The sequence below is a fragment of the Aptenodytes patagonicus genome, chromosome 4, assembly GCF_965638725.1.
Source record: "Aptenodytes patagonicus chromosome 4, bAptPat1.pri.cur, whole genome shotgun sequence".
Taxonomy (NCBI): Eukaryota; Metazoa; Chordata; class Aves; order Sphenisciformes; family Spheniscidae; genus Aptenodytes; species Aptenodytes patagonicus.
The window spans coordinates 56,381,972-56,394,136 of NC_134952.1; the positions used below are offsets into that span (position 1 = coordinate 56,381,972).

At 43.0% G+C, this 12,165-nt stretch overlaps 1 protein-coding gene across 5 annotated transcripts in view; it reads left to right on the forward strand.

Moving 5' to 3' along the window:
- The first annotated feature begins 3,072 nt into the window (after positions 1-3,072).
- The window catches only part of RAP1GDS1 (Rap1 GTPase-GDP dissociation stimulator 1), a 108,049-nt gene continuing 98,956 nt past the window's right edge, over positions 3,073-12,165 (forward strand). For 2 of the 5 annotated variants that reach the window (XM_076336784.1, XM_076336785.1), the window contains exon 1: positions 3,075-3,234. In XM_076336784.1, coding sequence (XP_076192899.1) covers positions 3,231-3,234 — 4 coding nt within the window. In that variant the 5' untranslated portion in view covers positions 3,075-3,230. Of the gene's footprint in view, positions 3,235-12,165 lie in introns of all 5 variants that reach the window. The other 3 variants (XM_076336786.1, XM_076336787.1, XM_076336788.1) reach the window with 3 other exon arrangements.

A 12,165-nucleotide genomic window follows, 5' to 3' on the forward strand; every position in this document is an offset into this window, starting at 1 on the left:
AACTTCATAATTTTTGTAGTCTACAACTCAATTTTCACAGCTGCATTACAAGTGCAGAAACAAGCAGTGATCTCATAAGCTGTTCTAAAGGATATTTTTATGAAAGAATCTTTCATTCTCTTCCCTGCTGCTGAAATTAAACATCCCCTGAAATCCACAGAATGTGCTTGTACAGGTTTCTTCCCAAATTCTATTGCAAACCTCACTGGTAACTTAATACATTGCTTCTAGTTCCCAGTTCTCCTCAAAAACTTGTTTTTTAATTATTTTTTTCCTTGATGAATACACCAAGAACATCATCATTTCATTGTTTTTAATGAGATATTCTCACAGGCATCACTGCACCACACTTCACAGGTGCTAATCACTTCAAAAAAAATTCAGTGCACTGATTTTGCATATTATCTTCTATAGAAATGGTATCTAAAGCCTGATGGCCCAAAGCTCTTCCGTATAGTCTCTTGGAGATGGAAATTCCTCTCACGAAGACTCCTCTCCCTTTTGTACTATACCATGAGTAGCCATACATACAGGATCTTGCATTCAACTGCAAGAATGGCAGGGTTTTATTTGGATTTTTTTTACAACAGCCCCTTCGTTCTGTTGTAAACTTGTACCTAATTGAGAGATCGACAAAAATCAAGTCCTCAGCTCTTTTGGAGTTTTCTCTTTCTCTCCAGGAATTAGTAAGTATTCAGTCTCCCTAGTTTTGCACGGTTCTTTTGGATCCACTAAAAACAATTATAATCAAAGATGTTCTGTAGTGCCAGGCCTCTTTCTGGCAATTTTTTTGAAAGCAGAACTCTTTTGAAGTCACTGTCCTCAAAATCCTCTCTCGGAGCAGGTAACAGTCTTACCCTTCTGGGTCTTGCAAAGATATGTGTGTGCATTTCAATTAGGACATGCAAGTAAACTTGTGAGACCCATGCATTTTTGCAGATTGCTCTGATTTATCCCAGGTGTCCAAGTGGGAAATAATATGGAATAACATGTGGAATATCTCCTCCATGATCCCTCAGAGATGGATCAGTAAGAGCAGAATTTCACTGCCTTTTTCCCCAGACAAGTAGAGGAGACATTTGGGACACAGTTATAAAGCCAAAGCAAAATTTATTGCTGAGTGAAAGAAATAAGGACAAAGATGAATTTCAGGCAAGATTTGAAAACAGATGAAAGCAGAAAAATACAACTTTTCACCACTTAGACTCATTTAAGAATCCCTGTATTTTATTAGGTACTGAATTAGACAAACCCTGCAGTTAAAAAACCAACATGTTCTGGTTTGAATTTTCTGCAGTCGCAGTGCAATGAAAACAGTAACAAAAGTGTTTTAGTTGTCTAGCCATTGTAAAAACATACTAATTTTCAGTATCAGCTGATCATAAAATTACGTATCTTCAGTGTCAAGTTCTGCATACCGGGACAGTGGTTAACCCCGCTGAAGTCAACTGCAAAATTCTGCTGATGTCCTAAGGAAAGAGTCAGTGAATCATAGGGCTACACCAAAGTAAATGGACAAACCCCAACATGTTCAGTCTGTACTCCGCAGAAGGACTGATGAATTATTCTTTGCTTGTCTTATCACACTACCCTTTTACAGGCATGAAAGCTCCCGGGACCCCTTCCAGAGAGGAAACCCCTGGCAGCTGCTGACTGCTGGTGAAAGGGACTACTGGTGTCACTTGTGAAGCCACTGTGGGGGCTGACTCATCCGCAACTTCTTTTTGCATCACTCATCTGAATTGTCCCTGGCCTATCCATTTCTATAGAGCAAGCAAGACCCTCTATCATACTCTTTGGTCCTACTCTATTTAACCATACTTTAGGATTTACTCAGGTAAACCTGTGAATACATAAATATGGAAAGACTTGGAAAAAGTGAAAATGCTACAAGAACTACGCAATTAATTTCAACCCCCCCAAAATGGTTCCCAGCAGCAGCTCTCTAATGAGAGGACCATAACAGCAAACAGTTCCCCATTGTTCCCTGTGTTATAGAGACCCAGTATCCCAGGGCAGAAAGGAAGGGGGCACACTGAATAGAGATTCATTTTCTTGTTATAAATGCCTTCCACACATAACTACCTTGTGCAGAAGCCTTTCAGTTTTGGGTGTAAAACTTGTAACGCTGGTTCAGCAAAATGTACAGCAATTGGACTTCACCTGGCGGTTTCCTCCACCGATTCTTCTCCTCACACAGCCCACCTAAAAAACACTTTTCCATCCAGCTTAATCTCCCCCTCCTGCAAAATGCTCCTCCTTGAGCCCATATTATTGAACGTGAATTTAAACGCCATGCTCCCCATTTTTAAACCACCCCACCGCCCGGTACATCCGGCTTGCGCCCCGACCCCGCGGCGGGGGGCTGCGGGGAGGGAGCCTCGGCGGGGCCTGGGCCTCTTGCAGGAACTTCGAAGAAGCGGCTGCTTGCCCGCCCAGCGACTGCGGACCCGGGCGCGGCCCTCTCGGCGCCCGTTGCCCCACTGCCCAACCCGGCCTCAAGCCCCGCTCTCCTTCACCAGCCAACAGCCCCGACCGCAAGCCGCAGCCGAGGCGGCCTGCCTTCCACATATCCATCCATTTAGGGATGGCCAGCATCGCAGAAAAATCCCTCCCGCCGCCCCGTAGACAAATACTCAGCCCTTTCTCCCCGGAGGACCTGGACAGGTGTGGGGCGGCGGGAAAACAGAGGAACGGCCTCAGGCGCCCGCAGCGCCGAGGGGGGTGGTGGGTGTCTGGCAGGGGTTACCACGCCGCGCGCGCTCGCAGCCGCTACTAACGGTCGGACCGGCACCCCTCACTCCCTCACCGCCATGCCACCCCCCCGGCCGGCCGGGCGAGCGGCCCCACCCCAGCCCCTCTAACAAAGGAGGCCCGGGGCCGCGGCAAGGGGCGGGAGCCACCGCTCCGCGCGGGGACCCGCCCCTCAGCTCCCTCCTTCCCGGCCGGGGGCGCTGCCGCCGGCCCCGCACCTTCTCCTCCCTCCGTGGCTGCCCGCCCTTCCCCGGCGGTGGCAGGGTGCCGCCGGGCGGGCGGGCGGGGTGTCTCCCAGGCGGCCTTGCCCGGATGTGCTACCCTGACTCATAGTCGCGCCGCACGCAGGCTCCGCGCCGCTGCCGCGCCCGCCCCGGTCCGCGCACACGCCTCCCGCGCCTCCCTCCGCGCCAGCGGAGTAGGCGGCGGCGGCGGCAGCAGCAGGAGGAGGAGGAGGAGGAGGCCGCGGCGGCACCATGGGTAAGTCGCCCCAGCTCCGCGTTGTGTAGCCCCTTGCCGCCGCCCCTCTGCCCCCGGAGGCCGCCGCCCGCTCGTCTCCGGCGGGCGGGGAGAGGCGACTAGTGCAACTTCCTCATCGGCCGCCTTCCTCCCCTCCGCGCCTCAGCCCGGGAGGAGGGTCGGGGCGGCAGCGGGGCTCCGCCGAGACCCCCCGGCGCTGCCGTGGCCACTGCCCGGCCCCTGCGGCGCAAAGTTTCCGCGGCTCCTGCTCTGCTGCCGGCCGGCCCCGCCTGCGGCTCTTCCCCAGCCCGACTGGTCAGCCCCGTGGTGCTCCCCGCACGGCACCCGCGGTCCTGGGTCTGAATTCAAGTCGGTTAGAGGAAAGATAAATTCCCCGAGTGCGAAGGGAGGGTCAGAGCAAGGAGTTATATAAGGCACCCCCAGGACGCTTTCCCAGTTACTGTTTGCATAATGGAGACAGTTGGGGTAATACGTTTAGGAGATTATTTTATAATCTCCGTTCATTGTTTGTGGAACACGCAAGGATGCTTGTATTTCTCCGGCTTTTAGAAAGAGCATTACTCATGCCTACAAATGCAGCCATATTATCTCTGCCTTTTTTATTTTAAGATTGTAAATTAAGTAGTTTCACACTGATCGCCACTTGCATGGAGCTTCCAACAAATGCCATGTGAATCTAGGAAGTATAGTATTTGATTTTTCCTTATAAAGTGCTCAATGAATTTCTCTTGCCTTCTCCACCTCTTCCTCTTGCACAAACTACAGCTCTCCTGGTATTAAACAGCCACCGTAAAACAGATTTCCCAGAAATCTGGCTGTAACGTAGATCCCAGAGATGGGTAAGGAGTGCCCCCCTTGAGCTGCCGAAGACCAAGTTCTAGGTTGCAGATCCAGAGGGCAAGGAGCTGTGGTTTGCAACCAGGGTAAGGAGGTGGCAGTTCCTGAATTCAGCTCAGGGGTTTGACATCAGCACTTCCTGTGGCCTTAGGTAAATCAGTAGTTTCTTTGCAGATCACACACATCTTTCACTTTTAACTAGAAGTTTCCGTGGCGAGAAGCAGTTGCAGTCCCTTAGTTCTTCTGATTGTGAAATGAAGATAAATACTTATTTAACTCCTTTAAAGCAATGGAGAACCTTTGGAGAATGGTTCAAATTAGAAGCTGCCAGGGTCAGGCATGAGGAATAACTATCAGATTTTATCAGAATTAGGTAAAACTATAACGATGTAGTGAAGGTCTCTCTTTTCATGTGGGTGGAAAAGACAAGACACCAGGATTTAGTTTGCATATGTTTCCTGTCTCCATTCACAAAGTAGGACTATTAATCTCATCGTTCTGGTCAAAGTCTAGTTGTAGCTAACTCTGTTTTGGCTTCCAAAAATAAAAACTTTAGGGCATCAGCTAAAAGCTGTTCAGAAAAGCTGGTGCAGAATGAGCACAGTGCTCCTTTTTAGATGAGACTACGCTTCAGTTGCAGGCAAGTTTGTAAACAGTTTGAGAATCTGCTACAGCTTGCTGCATAAGTAAGAGTAGTTATAATTATTTTCAGAAAGACTGAAATAATTTTCCTGTAGAATCTATCAGCACCTGTCCATAATTGCCCACAGAGATTGCTTGTGAAAATACGGAGGAACCTTTTTTTTGCCCTCGCTTCTTCAAATACCAGGGCCTGATTCCACTGTCTTTAAAATCAGAGTAAACTCTGAGTAGCCTCTGCAGCAGATCTTGTTGCTCAAGGAAGTGAGTGGCAAAGACTGAAATCAGTTTCAGCTTGGCTAGCAACTAATAATGACTTTCCATGTTTAAGATCTATGTTTAAGCTCATACAATCAGTGCACTAGCTTCCCTCATTCGCCTTATCGTATTCTTTTTGGTAACGCATTGCATAAAAGCTGAAAATCCTTAGAATTAAGGATGAATTTGTTCTTCCTATAGCTTGTATATCATTCCATAAATCATGCTCAACAAACAAGCGTTTGTGGCAGAGACTGCGGTAATGCCTTATGGTTAAACATATGGTCTATTCTGTATTTATGAAGGTTGGTATGATATTAGCTGGTTTATATACTAATGATATAAAATGGAAGCCCAAGCAGGTATATTCTAACTCAAATCAAAAGATTTCTGTCATTAAAAAGACTTATTATGTATACATGGATCTGCACTATCTTTACTGTATAAAAATATCTCTGCTGCCATTCTGGTTCCAAGTGTGTATTCTTCTGAAGATGTTCTTGTGACAGTTGTTTCCTCCTAGAGGATAGTGATTTCTTCTCATTAATATCAGTTCTTTCCAAAATTATAATTTTTGTTGCTTGCATTTATAGCTTTTGAAGTTGTGTCTGAGTACAGTTTAAACAATATTCAACTTTTGGCTTCGAGAGGCAAGTTGCCCTAAGTACTCCTGGCAGTAGAGCACTTTGAATACTTGAGATGACATGTGCACCACCAGTACTTTACTACTGTTTTTATAAGAACAATTACAGGTTTTTACGTTTCAGTTACTAATGTAATGCTTCAGTTTCATAATGAATGGCCCCTTTCCCATGTCAATTCTTGTTTTTAACCTTGAAAAACGCAACTAGTATACTCGTGCAAACACACTGTATCCAAGAAAATCTTTCTATTTTAGAGCAGTGGCCTATTGTAAGCAGGCTGCAGTTATTCTACAGACGTAAATTAATAAAATAAAAATCAGGAACTTAGTTACATGTTGAGCACTCAACAGTAATCCATTGATCCCAAAAGATGGAGAAACACCACCTATGAGAGTTTGTATGCAGCATACAAATACAGGTCACTTTTTTTTTTATGGCATGTATCAGTTCGTTTGAAGTGTCGATGTTATGGTCTGTAATAGTGAAAGCTCATAAAAATATTCTTCCATTTTGAGAGTACTGTAAGCAGGAAATGGAAGGCAGGGTCTGCCCTGATGAAGCTTAATAGATACTTAGGTGCTTAGTTGGGCAACAAACTGCGAAAGCAACCTGCTAGACTCTTTTTACAATATCTAGCAGTAATAGCACAATGACAAGATATATCAGGTACACAGGCTATAACGTAGATGGATTTATTTAAGTACTGTCCATTTAGCTACACTGTTGTCAGAACTAAGATTTATATTGCCCCTCTCCTCCCAACATACTCAATTTTCTCTCCCAGTTTCCCAGAAGAATTACCACGTGCAACTATTTATTAAGTTTTGGGGTCAGCCTGGTGGTTGTCAAACACCAAATCCAAACTGAACCACAGATCAGGGTGTAACAAGCCACTGCCTGTCTTTGGGACACTGGTTCACGAAATAAAGGAGGCAGGAGGGTGTGAAGCTTCAGGCATGGCTGTGCAATATTGCTTTTGGGAAGATAGGAATAAACCTGCCTGCTTTTTATTAAATTTAATTGGTAGCCTCAGACATGAGAGGAATGAAAGCTAATGAAAAAAGTCTTCCATCTTGAGAGCTCTTTTGCTAGTTTTCTTACAAGAGATGCAAGTCAACCTAATAAACTGCTTGGAAAAGAGATATATCAATTGCACAAAAAGATAGTTTTTAATTCTTTTAAAGTTTTTGCTAAAACAATGAGACTTCTAACACCACCAGCGTATTAGTTCTAGCCGGCCAGAATATACCAGTTTAAGCCAGTATAAAATATTGTATTAGCATTTCCTAAAAAAGAGACTGATTTTGGCAAAAGTCTTGTCTTTAAAACAAACACAGAGGAAACTGCTTTTAGACTGCATCTCTTTTGCTTCAGTAATGTTCCTCGAAGTGTGCTTCTGAAGCAGCCAGAGAGGTTAGGTTAGTTCTGACTGACCTTCCTTAATGAATATTGTTTCTGTGTTCAGGCCAATATTTGTGATCTTTTGTTATTATGTGACACCAATATTGTCTTTAGCTTTAGGTTAAAGGCTTCATTCACAAGTATGTTTCCTGAGAACAGAATATTCAGAGGTAGTTTCAGAAGTCTGTGAGGAACATCTGGCTTTCTGTAGTGTCAAAATAAAAGTGGAAAGACAAAGAGCAAAAGAACGGCTGAAACCTGAAGGAAACAAAGCGGTAATAATGGAAATGAGAAAGCTACCAAGACAAGAGACAAGAATAGAAGGGAACAAAAACCCCTTAAGGGAAATGCGTGGAGGGAGAGAAATACTAGACGCAGAGGAAAGACAGGGATAATAGATGGATGACTGGAACAACAGAGGACAGAAATAGAAGAAAGAAATGAGGAGCTCTACTCTGTGCGCTGCCCCCCCCCCCCCCCCCCATCTGTGTCGTGTCCGTCCCCCCCCCCAAAAAAAGTTAAGAAAATAGTTGGGGTATACATGTAAATAAAATCGGGTAATTTTTACCCTTTTTTTTGTAGTACCATTTGGCTGCTGCTGACAGTCCTTGAGAAGACTCATTATAATTTTCCATCTTCCTCAAGTAAAGCTGATTTATTTGTGGAAGTTCTGAGAATTTAATAATTTATAAATATGTAAAAAAAAAAAAGATATTAACATAAACTAGCATTTGTTCAATAAAGGGGAAAATAATGTCATCACCGTTTGACAGGATAGAAAGCTATGGAGATTCATCTATGGCACCTGTCAAGGAGGTTGGTTGTTATCCCTTCTTAACTCTGTTGCAGGATGTAGTGCATGTTTTAGGATGACAAAGGGACATTAGACCGTGACCCGGTTACTTATGTAAGAGAAAACCCACTTTCCACTGTTGACTAGTCCACCTGGGTCTGTTCACATGCTCTGTGTTCAAGAAAACGAGCATCCCCACTGTCTTGATACTGTTGGAGGCATTATGTTTCAGATTCTAACTTGTTTCCAGATTAAAATAGATTAGGAACTGCATCTAAACTTCTGGAAATTAGGAGTCTTAAAATGTTGATGTGTGTTCTCCAGCTAACGGAGAAATTTTTTTAATGACAGTTTGAATTTTAATTAGACAAGGAGCTTTTCCTAGTAAGGGATTTTATACGTAGCAGCTTTCACTGCAAGGATAATCTCCCAGGGCCTTTTTTTGTTAAATATGGTCTTGAAAATTGTTTCTATTTACAAATTTTAATATAATGGCAACCAAATGAAATTTGTTTTGGTAGAGTAAAATGATAGTTAAAAGCCACGAACTTCTGAATATTGAAGTTCCTTTTAGTGTAAAAAAATAGCTGATGTGTATTAGAATTTACGTGCGCTCCAGATATGCCTAATGGAATTTGTAAACTCTCTGAAACAAATGGCTGTGGTTCAAGGAACCTCAAAGCTGTGCACACAGCCTGGCAACGTTTGTTCAGCTGAGAGTTGTGCGGTTCTAGTTTAGGGAGCTTTGAAGTTGTGCAGAAACCCTGGTGATCTCATACCGTTCTTAAGCTTGTAGTTGAAGTAGATTATGAAGTCAGCACATATCCAGAAGAATTTGTCAACTCTATAAACCAGATAACTGCTGTTCATTTAACTCCAGATAGAGGACAGAATTTAGTGCAGGATGCTTTGGGACCTGCGAATAAATACAGCATACCTTAACTGTACAAGTGTGCACTGGCAAGGCATGTGTCTTAGAAACATCTCTGACTTGAAGCACTTTCAGATACATCTTCTTCACAAATTCTGATTAAAAATGTCAGGGAATAAATGTGTGTGTGTCTGAAGTAGCTGGAATTCCAAATATGCATAAATTGAGACAATGTAGATGCCTGTACAAAGTTGTGTTAAAATTTGGAGTTTAAAATAAATGAAGTGCTTTCATTTCATGCTTTCCATTTCTAGGTTAGACACAAACCTCTTATAAAAATCACATTTACACATTTAAAAATCAGGGAAAATAAATGAAAAAAAATCACACTTTTGCAAAGGAAATATTTTAAGTGATCCATTTCAGTATTAGGTCCCATTTTCCTCATATTTCACAGCTCTTATAAGTTTACTGCTTCCTAGTCATGTATTGTAGGAACACCTGAGGCATAAGTCGATTCTGAGCTTTTATTAAAACACTGAGCTATTCATTGTGTTAGTGATAGCTCAGGGAGATTCATGAAAGTTAATCAGTGTTGTTTAAGTTCATCTGTTGGTTCTATCCACTGATACTTGCCAGCCTGACGGACACAATAATTTTGCAGAAATATGCAGAATTTGTGTATAACTTGAATTTTTTGTTGACCCTTCCTATCAGTTGACTCAGATGTGACAAGTCATTTCAGTATCCAACTAAATCCAGTTAAGCAGGTGCTTAAATTCACATGGTGAATAGCAGTTTTTCTTTCAGGCTTACTGCCTGTGCTCTGCAAATGTACTGGGGAGTAAGACTGGACAGAGCGATGGAGACTGAGTGAGAAGACTGAGATTCATGGAGGAGAGCAGCTAAGCAGTATAGAATGGATGACACGATGAGGATTGAACAAAACCTTGGAGAAATTTGTCAGGGCTGCCAAGGAGCCTGTGGGGAACAGGCCTGAGTTTGGGAGACCTGGGGAGGTGACAGCTCAGCGTCTCCTGGTAGTCTTGAGTTTGCATATCCACTGTCAGCCGCATTTTTATGGCCTTCCTGATACACTAATATGCACTAATATGGCCTTCCTGATATACTAATATGGGAGCATCAGGGCACAAAACCTGCAGTTGAAAACCCTATCCTTATCGCATTCTTCACCTTTCAGTAAATGTCTTTACCTCTAGAATACACCAGTCCAAAAAAAAAAAAACCCAGATATAAGAATACTCATCCTTCTCTCATCCTGTCTTCCATACAGTAGAGGTCTACAGTTGGAAGAGAACTCTGTCATACCCAGCACTTTACAAACTCCATTCTACCCCTTTTGCCCTTAATTATATCCAGACTGGAAACGAAAATTGCGTTGTACTGTATGGATTAATTCTGTGACAACATTTTGTGGATGGAAGCTGAAAATTCTGCTAGCCTAGCTATTTAACATAAATATCAAAAACCATAAAACATGACCACCTGCAAGCCTTTATGGTCTCTAGGGTGAGTGGAGTGTTTGGCTGGGGAGGTCTGCGTCTTGCTGAGGGTGGCCTGCTCTCTGGCAGCTAGGAACTCCTCTTGGGAGCGTATTTAGAAACACTTCCTGTCTTTGATGTTGGACGTGACAGTCCAGTGACTTAAATTAATGGGACTATTTTAACATTTCTAGCCTTAAATGCAACCTTACAAGTGCATGTCACTATTTACAGGGCCAGTAGCACACCCGTTCCCTTCTCTAGCCTTTCTAAGTTCATTCCCGTATCCCTTCTCTACGGAGAAATCCCATCGTGCTCACAGTCGACAGTACCCTGTACCCTGCAGGCATAACTTGAGTTCAGTACTGCCAAATAGCTACTTGTGCTACATGAAGGCTTTGGAACGGTTTCCTTAAATCAAAACGCTGTTTTATCTTGAGAGCAGGAACAAAGCATGGGAAGAAAAAAGGGTTTTAAAACCAAAGCAGGATTGTATGCATCTTTCTTATCTAAATCTTCCCTGTCCACAGAATATTTAACTCATCCCTCCTGGGCCTCTGGAGAGACTGACTGAAGTCAGTCTTCCGAGTCCGGTGTACTTGGTAATAGCATCTTCATATCTCTGACCACTTCCTTCAGCGATCTTCTGTTGTGCACACTGGAAGTCACTGGATTGCTGGTCATGTTAAGACCCTGTTGTACAAATACCTAAGACACCCCTCCTGAACTTCAGTGAGCAATTTAAGAGGAAATGCAGTGAGTGAACGTGACCATCAAGAGGAGTGGCAGCTGCAATGAACAGTTATGAAGTATTTCCACACTTACCTTTCTCTCTTTCTTTTTTTCCCTCTCCCCTAAGTAACTAGTGGCCATTCTTTTTCCTCCTTCCTTTCCCATGCTTATGTGTTGAACTGATTTTAGGATCAGGATGTTGTTCTGTTGGGGGGAAAAAAAAAGGCCAACCACAACAGAACACTGGTCTGTGAACACATTCATTGTAAAAATATCTGGTGTGATTAAATAAATTTAGAAAACCATTAATAAGCTTTATACAAATACATTTGCTGTCATCCTGCAAAACCTGTTGGGTAGTCCCCTTTCTTACCTGGTTCTCCACGAAGCTCAGGGAGAATATACAGACATGCTGGCTCCTGCCATATGGAATTAGGGGAAAAGCAGGGAAATGTTGGCGATTGAGGGAAAGAGATGGAACATATACATAAGGGATTGCTGACAAGAGCCAAGCAGGTTTAGGGGTTTTTTGTTTTTGTTTTTTTTAAACCTTCGCAATAAAAATTCCATCACCTATTTACAGCAATATAGTGCTTCAGTCCAATCAAAGATACTAAACAATAAATTTACGTGCAGCAGTTCCCAAAATACAGTGTACACTTTCCAGGCAAAACCCACACTTCTCTATCTGATGTTACCATGTACTTACTTCCTTCAAGTCTTTTCTATTTTACCTAAGAATCTTTTCTTTCTCTTCGCACTCTCTTCCACAGCCATCCTATTCCTTTAGGCTACTTTTTTTCATTGCCCAGTTTTCTATAATGTCTTCCTCCTCTCTACCTCCTCCAGTTATCTGTTCTTTTCCGTCTTTCTTCCCATCTCCCACTCTCTCTCCTCCTCTGGTTCTATCTTTATTAATTAAATATCTGACAGCTTCTTCCATCATCTAACCTTTCCACTATCTTTGTTAGGGAAAGAATTGAAAAACTGGCGCTCCACTTTCTGATTTCAAGAGCTGAAGTGATTTCTTTCTTCTCTTCAGTTAAATATCAGTTATTTACAGCCAGTTTAAAATCATGCTTCAGTTTTGCCTAAGGTACTTGTACAATAAGTGAGAATATATGAAAGAATGTATCTTGTAGGAAAGGAATCGTACAGAATTGGGCCCTATTCATGTAAATGTTATTTATACAGCATTCTTGTACCCACACAAAGCCCACACTGAGTACCACTGAAGTCATTGGGATCCTGCTT